The sequence below is a fragment of the Calonectris borealis genome, chromosome 26 (genome assembly GCF_964195595.1).
Source record: "Calonectris borealis chromosome 26, bCalBor7.hap1.2, whole genome shotgun sequence".
NCBI lineage: Eukaryota > Metazoa > Chordata > Aves > Procellariiformes > Procellariidae > Calonectris > Calonectris borealis.
Genome location: NC_134337.1, coordinates 4,869,448 through 4,890,327, shown reverse-complemented (window position 1 = coordinate 4,890,327; position 20,880 = coordinate 4,869,448). Strand labels below are relative to the sequence as shown.

The window sequence follows — 20,880 nt, the reverse complement described above, 5'->3', positions numbered from 1 at the left end:
CTGCTCAAGACCTGTCTTTTCTAGGCACGTTGGCCCCCTCCCTCCCAACCGCAGAGACTGCTTTGTAGTTGCAGCTGTCAAAAAGGGATGGACTTGCTGATTTGCATTTGCCCCTTTTGGTGCAATCTTCTGAAGGAGGGGGTATGACTGCCTGGAAATTGTACCGTCCTAAGACCTGGGGTTTATGGCTGTTTAAGGCTTCACCTTTGTATTCATGGCTGATATTGCATACTTCACCTTCACCTGTCTTGGTTTTCTAATCAGGAGAAAAATACATGTGTAAGAGAAGATGTAAAAGAAAGTAAGCAGTACCTATGATTCTGCAGTCCTCAACCACATGTTCCACCTGTGATTGGAGAAACCTTCTACTAAAGCTTTTGCAAAACTGATGGTATTTCAAAAGGCACTTTGTCCTCACTGAACACATTTCTAATGAACCAAGGTTTTGTTGGAAAATTTCCAACCTTCTCAACTATCAAGTGTTGCTGTGGAGAAAGGAAGAGATGCAGAGGGAAGGATAAGATTTCCCACCGCTTGTAGACCCCACTGAAAACACACTCAGGCTCCATTCAGGTGCTTTTCCACTTCTGAAACTTTAAGGACTCAGCCAGTTTTGCTTGTAGGAGATAAAATTTCTTTTATTATGAACATAAAAATTACTATTTTCATTCTACATTTTTCCCCTACCCAGTGAGGGATTTTCTCATTATGAAAAATGCTTAATCGAAGTAAAAAAAAAGATATAAATTTTTATATATACATACATACACAATGTCTCTGTACATTTGTTATTCTGTACAACCAAGGCACCAGCAGAAGTGACAATGGCACGTGCAGGACTTTTTTGCTAGAGATGTCATTTCAAATTGTTTGGCAGGAACACCTCCATTCTCACTGAAACAATTAATTACTCCTTTTTATCTTCCTCCTCCCTGGGTGACAGGGGAAGAGGGAGGCCTGGGGGGATGCCTTAACTAAACAGAGGCGAACATGTACACACATAACTCCGATCTCCCCGGTGACTGCAACAGACTTCTTGCACTCAGCTACTACTCTAGGAAACCATGACCTGCCTGGCAGTCTGTAGCACGCAGTCTTTGCTGCCTCTCCCAGCACCACATTTTCAACCCGAAGGGATGCTCGGGAGACTGGACCAAACTACAGGAGTCTTTTGTCAAAGAAATTTAACCCATATTTTGCCTAAGTAAAGGCTGAATGAAAATTAAAACAAAGCCCTCCAGAACCAGCTAATAATTACAATACTCCCATCACCAGTCATTTTCACTGCTGAAATAAAGTCTTCTGTTCTGGGGAAATAAAGGGGAAAAAAAAGAGCAACTGCTGTCGATAAAAGCCCGTATTTGAGAATGGACAAAGTAAAAAAGTGCGATGAATAGCATGGCCTTGCGGACTGCAATCGATACAGCTTTATTCCATATTCCAAGATTTTCAGCACAGCATCTTTCAAAACAGCTGGTGAAGGCGTGAACTCTCAGAGGAGTTGTGTTGAAACTAACAATAGAACTGAACAATAGCCTGAAGCAGCTGTTAAATCTTGCCATTCATACTGCTAAGAAATAATCTCAAATCAGAACAGGGTAAACACCACACTTAGCGCTTTTAAGTTAGAAGTGCAGCTGCAGTCAGAAAAGTGAGAATAAAATGCTGTCTTAGCTCTGTATTTACACTTCACTCTCTTACCAACACATCAGACGCCTTTAGTTTATAGAAGAAAAGTCTGTTTGCTTTTACCTGACAAGAATCCAAAGAAAGAAACCTCTGGGATTTTTCTGTCTCTGTTAATACATGCTCCTTAGATTATAAGGCCAGGCAAGGCTGATTGCAGAAGTTTCTTTTCTAGCCTGCCAGACAGCCACAAACGAATTATGCCTTTGTATTCTGTAGAGCCTGCTGGGAAGCACTGAGCAGCAAGAACCTTTGTGTCCCCCATCTCTTCAGAAAGTAAATCCTGCCGACAGTGAGAACAAACCAAAGTAAAGGAGACAATTCCCATCTGTAACCCAGTGGCCTTCAACGCTTTTAAGGCAATTGACCATTGACCGTTCCAAGTCAGCAGGAGAGCAGAGGGGAAAGAGGGAGCACTGTAAACCAGGAGGAGAGTGTAGTTCACCAGGCAGAGAGAGATCATTCTTCTGCTTCTGCCACTCAGCCGGATTGCCTCTCCTGTCTTGCTCCATGCCTCTCACCCACAGCAGCGGAGGTGAACCCCCCGGGTTTTTCTTCCTCTGAGCAGCCAGCTGGCTACACCTCACTTCTTTCTGCGGATCTTGGGCTTTTTCACTGGCCGGAGGTAGGGATTGTCTATCACATTTTCCTCCCCGTTCCGACTGCCTGACAGGGAGGTGTTCTGCTGTAACACTGAAGCATTCTCCTTTTCAGGTCCTGAATCATCCTGCCACATTAAAAAAAAAAACAAAACATAAACAACCGAAGTTAGGCTAAACAAGGCTTAGAAGTTCAAACCACATAACCTATGGGCAAAACAGACAATCAACAGCCAAGATAAACAGCAGCACACAAGGAGCTGCATTAACGGTGAGGATTCCTGATTTCTAACACAAGAAGATCCCCCTCGGGAACAGTGGGATTCTAGGACAATCCTCTCTCCCCTAACACTGAAATGAAGGTTGTACTGAAAGCTCATGATCCAACCTCATTTTGCATTGCACCCTGCAGAAAGTTAAAGAACCATGACAATGTTTAGTCATTTACACCTGGTAAAACACAACCCACTCTGCCATTTTCCACCCACTCCACCCAGCTGCAAGGAAGACAGGCAAAGAACCAGGTTTCATAAGTTTAAGAAAGTCAGGCCCAAGAGACCTTGATCTCTCAGGCTGGGCGTACCGTGCTCATGTGCAGGGGGAGGTTCTCGGTGTCTGTCTGGTCGTCTTGCTCAGATGAATCCGTTTCTTCCATTTGCTGCATTTCCAGCTCAGAGGGGAGAAGAGCTGTCAGGTAGGGTACAGTGAAAGGCCTGGCAGCAATCACTAGCGTTAGGGAAAAGGACACAGTCAGCAAGCGGGGAGAAGACTCCTCAACTCAGAGATTATGAAGCACAAAGCCAACCAGTTACTTAGAGACCAAACACTTTCACTGGTTCTGGTTTTAAACACACACACTCTTTTCCTGCTGCTCCCAGGGATCAGGAATGAAATATGCTGTCCCAAAAAGATGGCAGTCTCTAATTTCCAATTTTCTGAGGCCCCTTTATGTTTCCAGCCAAGGACACAGCATTATACTAACACAAAAAGTCCTTCCTGACCTCCATAGAAGTTCAGTTATCTCACAGACTGAAGCATCACTCAGTCCCCTTTAAGGTAACACTGACATCTGTGCTGTCAGTGAGCCTTGGGAAGGTGTGAATTCTCATCACTGCTTTGCAGACAGAGAAACAGGAAAATCTCCACTGCCTACCACAAAAATGTAAGAGAGAAGAAATGACTTGTTTAAAAGTTACAGAGGGTCAGAGACAGGATTGGGATGAGCTTTGAATTTAGCACCTGTCAACCAAGGCCTTCTCTACCAGCAGAAGAAAGTGAGCGTTTGGTGAGGGTCGAAGCCTACCGTTTGGCTTTGATTCTGTTTTTCATCCCCATTTTATATAGAAAATTCCTCATTTCCCAGCCTTCCAGTGCCTCAGAGGGCAAACACAATGTGATCACTCAGTGCTCACCTCCTGCAGTAGCATGAACTCTAATGGAGTGTATACTCAGTTAGACAGACAGTTATTTACAGCACAAAGTGTCCTAGATAACTCACATGGGAATGTGCTAACATCGTCTTTGAAGAGACTCTGTGTTTCTCCCGTTTTAGCCATGAAACGTGTGAGAGCTCTTTCTACATCGCGCCGTTGAGACGCTGCCTTTTCCCGTAGGACTTGATAATCAGATACTGGCTCCCGGTATGTCTGTGGAGCAGGGAGGGAAAAAAAAGAACACCATTAGTGGATGCAACGCAGACAGCTGAAGTTCAAAACACTAGTAGGATGCAGACGCTACAGGCAAGCATTGACCTTCAACACGCACAGATTTTCAGGGAGCTACAGATGTCAATTAGGCAGAAATCTACAGCAAGGGCAACCCGCAAACAACAAGCAATATATTAAGCCAGGAGAAACAATGTTTTAGACAAACAGTACCAGCACTACAGTAAAAATATTTATACACTGCTCCTGGTGTCATTGACTTCAGACAGACCCCAAATGGCACAGAAGTCTTTCTTCACTTACTGGTGTCTTGATGTAAGTGTGAGGATCTGGAAACTCAGGGAAATGGCCAGGAATGTGGGATGGATGTGCCTTGTTCTGTCCAGCTGTCAGGGCTTTGGGAGTCACGGGCTGGTTTGTCACAGGAGCTACAGTTAAAAAAACAAAATGCACACAGAAAAATCAGTCAGCTTCATTCTGCCAAGAGTTCGGGGTAAGGTGCTAGCTTATACTGAGCTGTGACCCATGTCTCCAGGTCCTATAAAAGGGACAGAGCACGTCCCACAAGCAACAGCTTCAGGTTGTGTTTGGCATCCCAAGAGAGAACAAGGATTACTTGATCCCTCTCTCCTACACAGGAAGAACAAAACCATCTTGGGGATTCTCATGTGGAATGAGGACGCTGAAGCAAAGGCAACTGATAAAGGTGAAGGGTACCTTCCTTCACCTATTACACAGTCATTACAGGAATCCTTAACACAAACTTCCAGGAGCACTGGACTGCATCATCCATCAGAAAAGCAGGAGCTCTGGATGCCAGCAGATAGGAATGCTGAATTATTTCCAATTTCCTGCATAAGAAGAGAAAGGATTTCCCACGTACGGGCAGTGATGACCATCCTCTGGGACCGCTTGGCATATGCAGGAAGCGTTTCAACATTGAACCCTGAAATAACAAAGAGGAAACAGAAATCATACCAAGAGTTTATCCTGTCAAAAATCCCTTCTCTTAGACTTCTCCAGAATTTTTCCAAGGGCTCCAAATTACATGAGAAAGAAAATCACGCACTCTGTATATATTCATACTGCAGCGACATCCGAGCGCCTGCATGGGGCCCAGAAGAGTGGGTATCACACAAACACCAGAAACATGCGGGACAGATTTTCCTACCAACGCAGCACATCCAAACCTTCTGCAATGCAGGCAGCTGGAATTAGTGGAACCAGTCGACTACTCACCCATTTCCACTAGAGTAACCACTATATCAGAGAGCGTAGGCTGTGTTCTGGCTGTATGTTCACAGTAGGACTTTGCGCTCCTTCCAATTTCAGAAATATCTGGGAGGAAAAAAAACCACCACCACATATTTGATTCAGAGAGTGTCCACACATATTTATCGGCCCAACCCTGGCTTCAGAGACCTGAATTTTTAGCAAATTTAGCAAGGAATGAATAGCTCCTGGAATCCAGTGTCTTACAGCCCACATATTTAAAACTAAAGCATGTGCAAAGTATGGGGACACTAAAGATCAGAGAGTCAGATGTTTTCCACAAATGCAAAGGCAAATCTGCATCACAGGCATGAAAAAATACAAAACCTAATCACCTCTTGATTTCAGAAAAATATGTAACCTGAGATCCTAGGCACATCACCCAGAAGAGTAGGAGCAGAGCTGCCAAACACAGGGACTTCTACAGCCTTAACTAACCAAATGTCTGGAACTTTGTTATTTCTCTCTTTATTCTGGCAGCGTCTCAATATGTGGAGCTTATTAGGATACCTAATGAGTATCTAATGAGTACCCACTAAGTAAGATAAGTAAGTACTTCTGAGTTCGGACAAACATCTCATGCTTACAGAAGCCTGTGACTCCAACGCTGTGCTCTAGCCTTCTGCTTTTGCTAACATCATTAACACAAGATAATAAAAATGGGAAAAAAAAACCGACGACAAAATGAAAGCGTGAAGGCCAATTTGAAAACAGAGAAACAAGAAACTTAAGGGGATCAGTCTAACTTTGCTGGACACTCGCAAAGGTGAATACTTACAGCTTTGTAACATCTCTGTCAGCGTCTCCACCGCTGCCTTTTCGGCGCTCTCGAAGCCGGCTTCGGTGAGCAGGGAGCTGACCACCACTTGCAGAGTCCTCCTCCGAGCCAGGTAGTAGTTATCCGCAGGCGTGGTTGCATGCTTGCTGCCCGACCTCTGTGGACACAGACCCCCCGTTCTGAAACGGGAGCTCAGAGAAACTAAGCCAGCTCCAGAGCCCGGGGGAGCAGCGAGGCCGGAGCGCTGCTGGCCCAGGAGCAGGGACCGGGAAGGGTGAGGGCGCTGGTCCTGCCCCTGGCACCCCCGGGCTGCGGGGCACTGCCCTGGGACGGGCTCTGTGACACACCGGGGGGCTGAAGGCAGGGCTGCCTGCGCTCAAAGGACAGGGGCGGCCCTGCCTGTCCCCCACTGCAGGCATGCACACACATATATACACATGGACATATGCATGCACACATATATAAATAAATATACATACATATACATCTACATACACATACATACATGCACACACATACATACATGCATGCATACACATATACATACATATATATATATAGATATATATATAGACACGATGCTGCAGGCACCACCCATGGCGGGACGCCCTTGGGGCGCGGCCCCTTTAAAAAAGGGCACCCCCGCCTCGCTGCTCCCTTCGCCGGCCAATCCGAGCGGAAGAACTTGAGCCAATCAAGCCCCGCTGCCGAGCCCCGCCTCCCTCCGGCCATTCAGCCAATCAGCGCCTCCCTCCCCTCAGCCTCCGCCTCAAAGCCCCACGGGCAGGCCACAGGCGCCTCAGCGCCATGGGAGGAACAGATCGCTACCGTTCCGCCCAGCCCCCGCGGGAGATGCCCTCCACAACGGCCCCGCGTCCCGGCGAGGAGCCGCCGTTACCGTGCCAGAGCCACCGGACGCTGTGTCGGCCATCTTGGAGCCATATGGAGCTGTGCGCATGCGCCAGGTGCGGCGGGGAGGGGGGTGTGCATTGAGGCGTGCGCGGGGCATTGTGGGATTTGTAGTGTGGGAGGGAGGGCGCGGGGGCGGGTACCGCTGCCTGCACCGCTGCTCTGTCCCCCCCTTAGCGGTGTGCCCACGGCAGGGTGGGGGTCCCCTGGGCGCTCCGCTGCACACCTGCGTGTCCGCTGCCGGGCGGGCCCGCGGGAGGCGGGTGCTGGTCTCGTACGTGGGCTCCGAGCGCCGGCTGCAGCCCACGGGAGGCAGAGGGACGAGGGTCTAAAGTTCAGCCTGCCTTGTTCCGAGGCTCAGAAAAGCGCCTCTTTCATCTCCTGAGATGTGTTGAAGCTTGTGGTTTTTCACTTTTCTGGGCACCCTGGCGGGAGAGCCCTCACCCTGCCTCTGCGGGGAAACCGGGAAAGCAAAACCTTGTGTAATGGCATTGCACTTGCTTTAGAATAGCCCGCGTTCCCATTAGGAAATTATTTACTAAAAAAAACTTGAAAAGTGCCAGCGGTGTGCCGGGAACCCTGTAACCATGGGAGCGCTTAGGGTTTTCCTGTTGTAAGCAATATGTACTCTTAGCTGAACCTCGGTGTACCAGCTTGCATGCTTAGATCTTTTGATCAAAGCTTTGTTGTCGGTTAAGTGTTTCAGAAAGACAGAACAGGAAACCCCCACATTACAACTCCTACCCCTCGCTTCCTGTTTAAGTACATGTGTGGGAGAGCAAGAACATTGTAAGAACCAATTGCTGCATGTGAGAGGGGAAAAAAAAGTGATGTAAACAACAGCTGCCACGCTGGAAATTAAAGGTCCTGATTGCATTTGGTTTGGATGGCAACACAGCTTCCACACGCTGCTGGCTTTTCAACAACAATAGCAGCAAAATCCATTAACAGATAGGGAAAGCGAGGCGGCAGAGGAAGGAGGAGGCTGGATTGTTCAAAGCAAACACGCCTGCAGAAGCAAATTTCTTGATCATCAAAGGTAGGAGGCAACATAGTTTCAGAGACTGAAAATGTGATATAGAGGGCAATCTTGTGCTCAGGAACAATCACAACTGTTGGCAGAGGGCTGGTGGAGTATAATTGTGCTGAAGAAATTAAAAGTACCTTGAAATGGCTGTGTGTGAGGGGGTCAGTGCTGACTGGGGATCTTGCTGCAGTTTGTCTATGTGAATTCCCAGGGTGTCAGCGTTCTGCCAAACCATGAGGCAGCCACTTTGCCATCCCTCAGCAGGGATGTCTGTCTCTGCCAGGGCTTTGTAGTGGAGGTGGAGCAGGCTCTCTGCCCCCTAGCATGTTAAGAAAAGAGAGAGAGATGCTGAAGCCTTGTAGCTTCCAGGAGATCTGCACGCTAGTGAGTAAGCTAACATCGCAGATGAAGCTAAAAGAGGGGAAATGTGAGTGCTTAATGTTGATAGGCTGCAATTTGCTGGGTAACTCTTGAGAAGTGTCAGACCCCATCAATTGTTTGGATGGGAAGAGGTGTGAACGCTGGCAGGTCTGGACTGAAAACATTGGTGGAGTGCTGGTGCTGCAAAGACAGGCTTGAGTTGAGCCAGAAATGTCTGTAGGGGCACTGGGGGAGTTTCAGACTGGTTGGTACTATGCATGATACCATGGGAAGCGTTGTGCCCCTTGGCCTCAGCTTGCCATCAAGTTAATTCAACTAATTTTGCTTTAGTGGCAAATCTAGGAGATGAGTAAATGGGGATGCAAGTGTGGACAGGTGCTTTTGCTGATGAATGTTGTGTGCATCAGAGTACTAAGTAAGGCAGCATTTCCTCCTCATGAGATAATATGCCAGCTATCACACTCAGCAGGGGAAAAAGAGAAAAATAAATGGTGATTAGTGGTGTGGTGCTAGATCCTGAAATGTTTCAGGCAGAAGAGAGATCAGGTAGGGGCCCAGTGCAGAATGAGGGAGTAGGATGCACGTGTTTGAGATGCGTGCAGGTCAGGACTTCAGTCTGCTCTTATCTCTGCTACTTAGTCTCTCCTTTACTCCCTCATCTGTGCAGTGAGGAGGATGAGGGTATTATTTATCTGCGTTATCTTACTGAGATTGTGAGGGGTGCAATATAAATATAGCACATGATAATTGATTTATAACTCCTGGTTGTTTTATTGCTCTGAGACTCTTATCTCCAGTCCTTTGTAATGTCACTTTTCAGCCTGTTATTTACAGCATTTGCCTAGAATGAAACAAACCTGGCTTTCAGTCCCTGCCTTCAGGAGTGTTTATGCACATAACTGCTGCATGTAAAACACAGACACAATCCTGAAGAATACAGACTGAGACCCAGCACCCTTCTCCTGCTCTGGAGGATCTGTACAGCCACACACCTTCCCTCTGCCCCAGTTGACTCAATTTTTTTTTCTGTACAATGTCTTATTTCTGTCCATATGGATGGAGGGCATCCTGTGTGTTCCTGAGCAGACCTGGAGCATCTTTCTGGGAGTTGAAAAGTGGAGAGGCTGAGCAGTTAATGAGAACACAGGCACAGTCTTTCTTCCTTCAGTTTTTGTAGGAAAGAAGAGGCAAGATTTCAGACCCCCCAGATCTGTCAGCAATTCCCAGTTAGTTATTTCAAGTCTTTCTGAAATGCCCAGCTCCCACCCAAGCATTGCTGAAGGAGCCCTGCTTAACCTAGCCTGTATTCCCATCAGGGATCAGATGCCCCCCATGGGACAATTCAGGCTGGAAGGGACATCAGGAGGTCTCTAGTCCAGTCTCCTGCTAGAAGCAGGCTCAGCCATGAGGTCAGACGAGGCTACCAAATGTAAACCATCCTGTGCCCGCTTGCGTCATGTGTCCCTACAGCGCTCAAGAGCAAAGGAACACTGGTAACTGGGCTGTGCACCAACTGTCCCAGCTCAGGCAGGCTTCAAGGATTCCCCCAGGCGCAAGCTCATTCTGCGGCTGAAGAATCTGCCTGCCAGGACAGAGGCAAGGCCAGTGCAGTGCCTTCCATCACATAGTGTCGCACAAGCAGCTGCACCCAGGCAGGGTCCACCGCTCTTGTGTGTCTGTGCTGCCTCCTTCCTTGGGGTGTGTGCTTGTCTAGACGAGCAGCCACAACTCTTCGGCGCTCCCCTGGCACCCACTGTCTCCTGCTGTGAGCTCCCTCTACAGAAGTGGGTTGCTGCAAATGAGGCTGCTGAAATTCCAGCAGAAGCATTTATTTCCTGCTCTGGCTGAGCTGTTTGGCCTGGCTTGTGTGTGCCCCTCTGCATCTGATGCCTTTTGCTGTTTTTCCCTTGTATGTATTGCATTACCTGATTTATTCATGTGTGGGAGCTATTGTGTAAATAAGAGTACTTCACAGCCCTGTGCTGCCTATTTTTTACTCTCTTGGAAATATTCTTTTTTCCTCCTTCTCAAAACTTCACAGACAAATTTCAGAAAATAAAACTGTTTGAGTCTCTAGCTCTTAGCACTCCAGGGGCTTTGGTTTGGGAAGAGGGTGACGAGGGAAGTCTTGCAGTGAGGGATGCTGGGTGCCGTGGTTAGTGGGGCAATGCATTGTATTATTCTGGGCTCTAGTCCTGGCTCTGCAGCCAGCCTGCTGAGTAACCGTAGGCAAGTCTCTACTCCTCTGCATTTCATTTTCCCATCTGTAAGTACTGGCATTCCTTGTGAGATGCTTTCAGAGCTGATAAAAAGCAGCATCTGACATTAAAATATTCTTGTTGGTGGTGCAGTACCCTTGGAAAGCTCTTCCCAGAGCAGTACAGTCTATGTTGGACTCATCGCAAGCGGAGTATCCAGAGCCTGGCAGAAATCCACTAGTCCACAGATTTGCAGACACTCCTAAAATTATGGGTACAACATCCCTCTTTATGGTGTGGGTGCATAATTCTTCCCTTATGCATAGCTCCCCTCTGACTGATGGGGTAGGAATAAAACACTTCCGTAAAGGTCCAGTTACTCAGTGATTTAAGAGTTTCTTGCATGTCTCTGAAGTAGCTGCTAGCAGCCACTAGAGGAGACTAGCCAGCCGAGACAAGAGGGGACTAGCAAAAAAGGAGCACCTCAGTGCCATGCTAAAAGATGTTGCCAGGGATCCAATTTGAAAGGGATGGAATTTGGAAGCAGAACTATGCTGGCAGTTTGTGTCCATAGGTGGAGGGCAGCATCTTTATTTTGGAGCCCATGTGAAGTGGGAAATGACACTGCCATTGGAAGAATTTGCCAATTTAATGTGCCAGTTTCCTCTGGAGTGCTGTGAAATCGGTCATCTGGCAGCAAAACGAAAAAATGCAGGATGGCGATAGTCTGTGTGCCTTCCTGGGCATGTTGTGTTTTCCCAAAGATTGGAACATTTCCTCTTGTCTCCCATTTTTAGCAACAACAAACAACACTTTCACATTGGTGTCAAACTGAGAAAGGAAAAAAGTTCATGTATTTTTACTCTGAATCGCAGGCAGATTATTTAAAACAAGAGGTAGGAGTTAGGATTCCCAGGTCTGTTGACACTAACTAGTTGTGTGACCCCAGACAAGAAGAATATTAACCTTGTTGAGATACAGCTGAATAGTTATTCTGATATGCACAATCCCAGAGGGGAAGCTGTAAAGCTTGTTGAAATTCATATTTGAGAAGAATAATGGGAACTGACGACTCTGGACTTTTTGGGTAGGGAAAGCCCGAGACTTTGTAATTTTTTGAGCCTTGGAGGTGCTCAGCGTAGCAAAAGGCTGGCTGTATGACCTTAATGTTTTCAAATCATAACTTTGAGAAAGGTGGTTAGTCAGATGGAAATTACTGAGCTCAATGAAGGGGTGAAATTCTGCAGCGTATGTTAGACAGGAAGCCAGGCCAAGTGATCTAATGTCCCTTTGTGCTCTTAAATTTCATTGTGCCTCTGGCTTGCCAGAGAGATGTGCCTTGGGCAGGCCCAGAGCAAAGGATGGAGCCGCTGCAGGTTGGTTTCCTTGCAGCACCCAGCCCCGAAAGCAGGCAGCTGCCACCTGCATGGTGCTGTTGTCCTCTGGGTCTGCCCCAAGCCACCCCAGCACCGTTGCCACCAGAGGGCATGTCATGACCAATGTATTCTTATTTCTGAGCAACTTAATCCAGAAACCAAAATAGCCAACAGCGAATTGATTTAGACCTTTACACCCCTTAGCTGTCAGGATGTCACCAAATTCCTCCCTGCACCCATTTGTTGCTGAAAAGCTCCTATGAACCCCGCAAATTCCTTGACTGACCAGATCTGAGGGGTTTTGTCATGCAGTTTCAGTGACAAACACTTGATATGCAGAGGAAGCTGCTGCTGGGCAAGGAGGGAATAAACTGCACATCTGAGAATGTTTGGGGTTTTTTCTAATGACATTGGCTTATGCCTTGCAGAAATGAAAACTCACATTAGCCATCTTGATGCTATTGGTTTTTATTATTTTATTTACTATTTTGAGAAATATTATTTGTTTTAGTGTTGTTATCCTCTTCTCTAAAACAGCAGTGGTGTTATTGTTGGCAATATACATGTGTGTTAATTAAAGCCTCTTGAGGTAAAACCCTTGCAGATTTCTTGCTGGTTTTGTTATTTGGTGGAGGAGGCTGATGTCTTGGCAGAAAGGACTGCCCTGCCTGGGCTCGTAGCGAGGCGTGGGGATGTGGATGAGCTCACTGAATAGTGCTGAGGGGTCACATCTGGAATTTCCATTCACCTTTCAAAGATGTAACATGTACAGAGGGTGGGGAAGAGTTTCCAGAATGCAAAATGCATCTCAATGTGTGAGTTAGGCGTTCCAGCCGTGGAGCTTTTCAGAGTAAAGCTTGAAGCTGTTTAGTCAAACCTATAAATAACCACAAGGGGAGAAGGTGTCTGGTGGTAGAGGGCTCTTTGATCTAACAGAGTCATAACAAGATCCAGGTGCTGGAAGTGCAGGTCAGCACAGTTAAAACAGGAAATAAGATGCATTTCTTCATAGGGGAATGTAATTGGGCTCCTCAAGGGTGCAGTACGCTCCCAAACATGCCAAGGCTCCAAATCAAGACTGACTGTCTTTCCAGAAGATAATGCTGTAGTTCAACTGCAGGCTGCTGAGCTAGACACAGAAATGAGGTGTTTATAGCCAGTTCCTAAGCAGGCACTCAGAGCTAGCATCCCTTCCAAGGTTATACTATACGGCAGTGTCTGTGCTGGAATTAGACCCCGAAGGGTCCCTGGCTCTCCTCCCCTGCCACTCAGGCTCCCTCCACCCCGTGTCTCCTTCTGCAGGTTTTGCTCCTTAAGGACAAGCCTGCAACATCAAGGAGGTCGCAGGAGCTCTGTTTGGCCAAACTAGAATGTCAGAGCATCTTTACTGCTTGAAGCAGGCCTGGGGTGATTGCTATTTGCTGGGCCTTCTATTTCAACACTATTCAGCTGATGTAAAAACTGTTCCTTCCCATTCCACCAGCTCATAGCTATGTTTCTGAGTCAGTGTCATGTCTAATCCACTAAGCATGTAAACCCACACCTCCAGGCTGTCCAGAGTCTCCGCTGCCGAGAACTATTACAGATCTCTGGTCTGCTTGTCCTGCCCCATCAGTGACTCAGTGGATGTTCTTCCCCATTCTGTTCCCTCTGTTTGCCTGAAGCTTTAGGGTCCAAAGGTGATGAGGAGATGGGTTAAGTCTGCTTTTGTGCAACCAGTTAGATGTGAACTTCATTTTCTGAGGAACGGCAGATGTTAGGGCTTGCTGAGAGAACAGGCAGAGGAACACTGCCAGGTTTAGGGGATGCTTTCTGGTGCAGATTCTTACAGACAATGCAAATGGTCCTCACCTTCCCTCCTGTGCTGGAGAGGATAACAAGTCCTCTGCTCATCTTATCTGCAAGCTGTCATTCTGACTTCCCATTCTTGTTTTGGGCAAACTGTTTGCAGCTGCTTCAGACACACCAGATGCTGGATGTAACAGCCACTGATGCAGTCCCTTGGTATCAGGGATGCTGTAAATCAAAATATCCCCAGCGGTGTCAGGGAGAGCCAATGGCATGTTCAGCAGAGAGCCAGTACTTGTCTGGTCCTGCCTTGTCGACGGATGATGATGGTCGGATACTGGGGACCCTTAAAACCAGCCAGAAGAACTCTGGGAGAAGAGACACATTGCCTCTGCCTTGTCGCTAGCATGGAAAGATCACAGCTAGAGCCACATGACTGACCTGAAACTTTCTCAAATCTTGAATCCTCCTCTTCTCATTCATCCTTGACCAAGAAGTGGTAAATGCAATGTGAAATTGCAGCAAAACCAGAATTATCCCTGTTTGCTGACCCCTGTATCCACACTTGGCATATTTTGCCTTGGGCCATAAGCCCATTCCCCACCTCAAGTATCTGCCTGACTTTTAAATGTCCTCTTCAGAAGATCAGGCCTTCAGGCTGTCAGAGGAAGTACTGCACAGCAAGGTGAGCACCATCTCTCTTGTAAAGCAGATGTCAGCATTAAAGCTAGGCCAGGACAATGTCTGTGTCCTGCATGTTTTTTGCACACTTCCCTCTGTGGCTAACAGCTTGCCAGATCAAGCCATTTCTGCTCTGAGCCAGAGCTGCAACACATGTGCCTTTGATATTTTGCAAAGAGTAAGGTGTTGCTGCTGGCCCCACAGGGTGACAGCCTTACCCTGGAACATGAGCACCGGCAGCTCTCAACTCAGAAGAGGCCACTTACCACATTTAGGTTTTTTACTGTTGTTTGTGACAAATATCGCTATCGTTTCAGGAAACCACACGGTAGGTGTTGTCTTTTCAGGGTAGAGGTGGGGGGAAGAATCCAGCTCCTCCATGCACAGGCCCAGGGATTGTGCTGGGGTGGTGGGATCTGCTCTCCAGGATGGGCTGTGGGTAGCTCCTCTATCAGAGCAGGGCGAAGCTGCCCATGTTCCCCCTGGCAGGGAGCATCCAGGGCCGCATGAATAATTTCTGCAGCAGATCATGGCCCATGCTGTGAGTGGGCTGAACTGGCTTTGCTTCAGAGTAGAAGAACACGAAAGTTTGGAAAATTCTTCTGAGCTGTGGTTGTGTGATGTTGTCTATTCCAGCTGGGCTTGAGGTCCTTTTTTGAGCTCTTCCTATTTCCAAAGGACAGGGAAGCTGTTTGGATGGATTCTGTAGAGCTCACATGCCACAGCTGAGTCTCATGCATGGACATGGCTTGCTAAAATTCTCCCAGGTTGGACTGAGGGATTTTACTAGCTTTTGGAGATGCTTCCCAGAGTGATGGGTGACATGGTGCAAACTTCTGTCTGCTGCTGGGGTGCAATGACTAGACCACCAGCCTTAGAGGGCCTGGTTCTGGCTCTGCTGTCAGTCTTTGTGTATAGCAAGATGCTTCCCTTTTTGTGCTTGTTTTTTCCCCATCTTTAAAATGGGGAGTAGGGGGGGAGTAGCTTAAGAACCATCAGTGATTTGACTGGAAGAGTTGAAAAGTTAGGCAGCTGCTTACTGTTACAAGAGTGGGTGACAATAATGGGGCTGAGAGGGACTGCTGTCACCTTTACTTGCCCATTAAATCTGTCATTTCAAGAATACTGGTGTTTCTTAGCAAAGCACTTCAAGCAAATGCCTATATCTGTAAATTTGAGCTCTGAGTCTGATGAAAGTAACTTTTTTCTTCCCAGTGGGATCCTGGAAACACAGAAGCAGTAGCAATGGATGAAATGTAGGAACTTCCGTGAACTTATTAGACCTTCTCAACAGGTTCAAGCTGAGTTTAGAGCTTGGGTTTGGACTGTTTGTTTTTTTTTTTGATCAAAGCCACCTCCCTGTCCCCATTTTCAGATGAAATGAAAATTGTCACTATCAGGGCAAGAAGCTGATAAAAGATTCTTCCTAAGAACAAAGCCTGAAGTTTACTCATCTGTGTTCAAAAAAGGATCTTCAGGGAAAAGGAAGGCTTCTCGGTAAGAAATCCTGAAATAGGCTGTTGGGAGAGTGAAGAGAGGGAAGTTTGTTAAATCACTTGAATAGCATTACTTTTCTTTCAAGGACTTTTTTTATTTCCCCAAAGAAGCTGGCTCTTCTATGGCCTTTCTTGATTTCAGAAGGAGCTGCGTTTCTTAGTGTCTCTCAAAATCATACACTCTTCAAAAAGTGCTTCCTTTGCTAGCACGGAGGCATATTCAAACTGGAATTAGATGCTAAAGTATCTTTGTGCAAATGGGTGGAGAGACCTGGCCAGCTGTGTCTGTACACACCTTCTACCTGTGGCCATGGAAGAATCCCAGTGCCCAGGCAGGAGGCGCAGCCAGGCCATCTTCACACCAGTTGCTCCATGAGAAGCCTTGGTGTTTAAAAAAACTCTCTATCCCCTCTCACCTGTTCTCCACTCCTTGGGAGGAAAGAGAGGCTCCAGATCATGTCATGGAATAAGCCTGAGCTGGGAAAACTTCTTTTCTCCAAATGGCTCTTTCCACAGGAGCCTGACCCAAAGGCTGTTAGTCTATGGAAGCCTTGAATCGGTCACACCTAATGGGATCCTGAAACCGAATCCCACCAGACAGCCGCAGTCCCCCGGACCTGCGGTGCAATGTCACTCCTCAGGCCCTCCCTATTAGCCAGGCAGAGCAGTTTGTTTCTCTGGGACCTTCAGAAGCAGCAGTGAGACACAAGGGGTGAGGCAGAGATAGAGGATGGCAGCAAGCTGTTCAGGATGTGTTGCTGATTCTGTGACATCTCCCACCCTTTTTGGAAATCGAGTTTGGAGCAAGACAGAAAGAAAGAAGAAACAGCTGCTGATAAAGCTTCACATAGATGACAGCCCTATCCTCAATGGGCTGTGACCCCCAGCCTGTCTCCGGGGATCTGCACCAGCTGGGAGGCAACGATAGGCTTCGCTGCTTGTTCTGTCTGTTCAGCTCCCTGCTCTGGGCATGGGGACAGATATCATCTCCCTTCCTTCCTCCTCCCTCTCTTCCTCCCTCATGTCTCTGTCTCTTCCTCTCTAAGTCTGAAGTCTTCTCCATAACCTTTGTTAACTTGCCCTGGCAGTGTTTCTGGTTTGGCTCTGCTCACTGACCCTCTGTTGTGCATTTCCCTAGGGACTTGTAGCCTTGGTCCCCTTGAGGGTCCCAGCTAGCGATGGTGGTCTGGGAAATCCCAGAGTATTCTCTGTCCTAGGAAATGCAATTTTGAAGAGAAAAAAAAGTGAAGAAACTGTTGACCCTGGACCATGCTCCCTGGACAAAGTTTTCCTCAGAGCATGACTGTGTGTCACTTGGGCTGTGAGGACCTCCATCAAGCCAAGAGGATGCTGGTGTCACCCCAAGAACTGATCTTCCCAGGGATGGTGGCAATAGACACCTACTGAAGCGTAATGGAGAGGGTATTTTCTGGAGCTCAGGGCAACACACTTGTGTGGCAGAGAAGTTGCTTGGGCTGGGAGCAAGGGAAGCTGCTCCAGGGGCAGATGTAGAACAAGTTTTCTGTGGCTGTGGAACTATCTAGTTTGCCTGGAGGGAAGGGGATCTGTGAGACTGAGGGCAGCAAGACTTATATTGGTCCACGGAGATGGGGAAGAGTGGGTCTGTGCTGGAGAAGGCTCCTTGGGCAAGGAGGACTGAGATCTGCACTTGACTTCAGAGGGAAGGTTGTATGGGAGGGCATGTGGAGTCTGGTAGAACATGCATTTCCTCAGCCTCACTGACAGCAGGGTCTATTTTGGGGTAAAATATTTAAGACTGGGTCTCTGAAGGTCTGATAAATTGAGTTCCCACGGCCCAAGCAAAGATCCTGTGGCTTCAGGGTATACGGAAGGCTACAGGCCACACTTCACGTGCAGACAACTGTCACCACGTGTAATTTTGTTTCTTTTCTTTCTTTTTTTTTTCTATAACAAATGAAGGGGGTCCCCACATCTGGCTGTGGCGGTTGAACAGGCTCGATTTAATCACAGACTGATATAGGACGCAGAGAGAAAGGAGGGGAAAGGGGTGAGAAACACAGAGCACCTGCTTACCCCCAGCCAGCCCTGTTCTAGGTCGGGCTGCGCATGCGGGACAGCCAGGAAATCCACAGCTGGTAGTGAGGGTGCGGGGGGAAGTGAGTTGCCCAGACCCTGCCTGGGGTGGAAAGTCAGATGGTTGGGACCTTTTGCAAAGGTTTCCTGCAGCCTACACTGGGGTGTAGGCATAACAGGGATATAGCAAAGGGGCCAGGGCTGGCAGGGAAGGCCCATGCGAATTCATTGCACAGCAGGAGGCTTCCAAGGGGGCTTTTGTAGCAGCATGATGCGTGTGTTGAGAGGTGAGACAAATCCGATGCTTCATCTGCCTCCTAGAAAATGGGAAATCTCTTCTGTCTGAGAGCAGGTTGCTCCCTAATTGTGTATTGAAGATTGCCTGCTTAAGCCGCAGGAATGGCTTGTGTGCGGAGAACAACAGCCAGCTGATCTGGTGGTCCTCGCGTTCTGGCTGCTGCAGTCCTCTTTGCTCTACCCCCAGTGTCAGGGTGAGCACCATCTTTGCCCACTCCTTTGCTGCCCTGGACTACAAAAAACAAAGTTGAAAACTGCCCTCTTCTAGTGGTATTTTCCATACCTAGTGGGAAGGATGCTAAAATTGTGACTTCCCAAAATGAAGCTCCCAGGCCAAATCTTTTTCGTACAGTCTACAAAGAGCCATGGCAGTGTTGATCCTCTAAGCAAACATGAGGTGTCAGCTCCCTGGGATGTCCTGTGTGTTAAGTGGTTTCTTGAGCATGGATCAGTGGGTTCTCCTGCTGAACTCTGAGGTCCTGAACGGCACCTTTCTATCCCTACGCTGGTAGGGTACAGATATATAGGTCACTGTGTATCTGATTCTCAGTTAGGCTGGCCAGCAGAAATGTCCCAGCTGGATGGAAAATACACAAGACCCGAAAGAGAAGTGAAACTAGGCTCTTCTGTGAGGAGTCCCTTGGAATCAGGATTTTGGGGCTGGAACCCAGAATTGGGAAAGCACATGCAATCACCAAGGAGCTGGATCTTCCCACCAGGAGCCAAATGTTTTGCTGAGAGAGTGATGGGTTTTGCCATCCAACCTAGCACTGGGTTTCTTTTCCCCCCTCTACTTGTCTTTTGCAGTGGGTGAGCACATTAACTGAGACAGCAGTTTTTCCTAACCCCCCACTTTCCTCCCTCCCCTCCACCCCCAACCTGGTTATCGATGAAAGCGGATTTGACATGTGATAGGTCCCAAGATAAAAGCAATGTTACAACAGAATGTAAGCAACAGCTTGGGGGAAAAAAAAAAAGCCCCCAAAGAGTTGAGCAAGGCATGACCAGGGTATCTGGTGTCAGCCCCAGTCGCTCCTTGGCCCCAGGTGCAGCTGGGAGGAGGCCTGCCTTCTGGAAAGGGTTAATGTCAGGACTCCTGCTAGACTTTGGAGCCCTTTTGACAGCGGTTTTGAAATCTGATTTTTCTTTCTGCAACCAAGTGAGGTTTTTATCAACTTCCTATTTGAGAGCAGAAGTCAGAGCCCGGTGCAGGAAGGCTGGTGCAGGAGTGCTGCCTTGTGTCCTTCTGTCCCATGCTCTTGCATTTATTTGAGGTAACCAGCGTGCTGGCAATGCAAGAACCACAGCTTGGGCATATGGGAGGTTAAGGGTAGGGAACAGCCCCAGAGTTCAGTGAGATGAAGGGTCCCGTTTTATTCTTGGCATCAGATCACAGGCCAGCCATGCTGCATGTGCAGCCTGCTCCTGGTTGCTCGCTGCAGCATTGCGGGTCTCATCTCGCCTGTGTGCAGGGTTCAGCTGTCCATGGCTAGTGGCCTGTGTCAAACTCCTTGTGCAAAGCAGAAAAATAACTGTTTGCGCCTCTGCCTGTAATGTCCAGGTGCTGCGACCTGCACTGGTGCCTGAACTCCAAAATCGGACGAGGCCAAATCAGCTCTGGTGTGGGCTTGTAGCCTAACACCACTTATATCACCATCATGAGAGGTGAGGAGCAACATACCGCTGTGCAGATGGCTCCATCCTGCACTTCTATTTGCAGCCACAACAGTGTTGTCTCCTGGAGGTGTTTTGCTGGCACAAGGCCGGCAGACTGGGGCAGGTCCCCCACTTCATGCAGATGTATGTAAATCTTCTTGCTCTAACTCAGGAGTCATTTGCACGATTCATGGTGTTCCTTTCCATATGCGGCTGTTGCTTTCTCTAGCAAGGGCTGTTCACTTGAAATCAGTCTGTCCTAAACTCAAGTATTCAGGGACTTGCACTCTTCAGGACAGCTCGGGTTTCTATATGCACATGTTTTATGGGGGAGCTGGGCCCAGGCAAGCACAGATGGACTTGAGGCTTATGGAAAGTACCTTTCAAACCAACCCTGTTTAGATTTCTAGCCTGAGCCAGAAAATAAATAAATAAAGATGAGAGGTCTGCCCGTTTTTTGTCTGATGTATTTAATTGCATTGACAATCAGAGCCCGGGTCAGCCTCTCCATTGGAAATACCCCAGAAAGTCTCAGATTTTGCAGAGATTCCCCCAAATTCTTCAGCTGGGGAGATGATACTTCTCATTTTTACCCAGAAACTCTCTCAGCATTTTTCTGTTATCTTGCACAGGAGAGAGCCCGCAGTGGCTGTTCAGGCCACCTCTCTAGCTCTAGCCTGGTAGGGTACAGATATATAGGTCACTTGCCCTGTGCCTCATGGCTTGATCAATGCAGGGAAGGATGCAATCCCAATATTGCTTGTGATGGCCCAAATCACAAACGCCATCAGAGTTCAGCAGAGGGGAGTCTCAGCTCTGCCTGGTATTGTGGTGTTGCTGACGTGCAAACAGCTAATGGGAGTATGAGAGCAGTGGTGACACACCAGAACTGGAAAAATCTTATGTGTTTATAGCTGTGACGGTGTGTGCAGGGAAACTACTGCTGAGATACGTTGTGTAATGTTCATGCTACCATCTCTCTTCAAAGGTCTTGTGCCACAAGTTTTCTGCCTCGCT

At 47.9% G+C, this 20,880-nt stretch overlaps 2 protein-coding genes across 5 annotated transcripts in view; one reads left to right on the top strand and one right to left on the bottom strand.

Annotated features, from left to right (window-relative positions):
• Positions 1–611: 611 nt before the first annotated feature.
• On the bottom strand, positions 612–6,957 carry TAF8 (TATA-box binding protein associated factor 8). Of its 3 annotated transcripts, none has more exons than XM_075174452.1 (8): positions 6,898–6,957; positions 6,000–6,156; positions 5,189–5,287; positions 4,833–4,895; positions 4,253–4,377; positions 3,784–3,931; positions 2,869–3,011; positions 612–2,413 (listed from the first exon to the last, which is right to left on the bottom strand). In XM_075174452.1, the coding sequence occupies exons 1-8, from the start codon at positions 6,955–6,957 to the stop codon at positions 2,270–2,272; spliced, it is 939 nt and encodes a 312-aa protein (XP_075030553.1). In that variant the 3' UTR covers positions 612–2,269. The 3 variants fall into 3 exon arrangements, with proteins under 3 accessions (XP_075030553.1, XP_075030555.1, XP_075030554.1); XM_075174454.1 differs by lacking the exon at positions 6,898–6,957 and adding an exon at positions 6,828–6,847; XM_075174453.1 differs by lacking the exon at positions 4,833–4,895 and having other exon boundaries at positions 6,898–6,941.
• Positions 6,790–20,880, top strand: part of CCND3 (cyclin D3) — a 48,075-nt gene continuing 33,984 nt past the window's right edge. Inside the window, exon 1 of one of the 2 annotated variants that reach the window (XM_075174457.1) lies at positions 6,790–6,964. In XM_075174457.1, the coding sequence (XP_075030558.1) occupies positions 6,956–6,964 (9 nt within the window). In that variant the 5' untranslated portion in view covers positions 6,790–6,955. Of the gene's footprint in view, positions 6,965–7,737; positions 7,948–20,880 lie in introns of those variants that run through there. The other variant, XM_075174458.1, reaches the window with a different exon arrangement.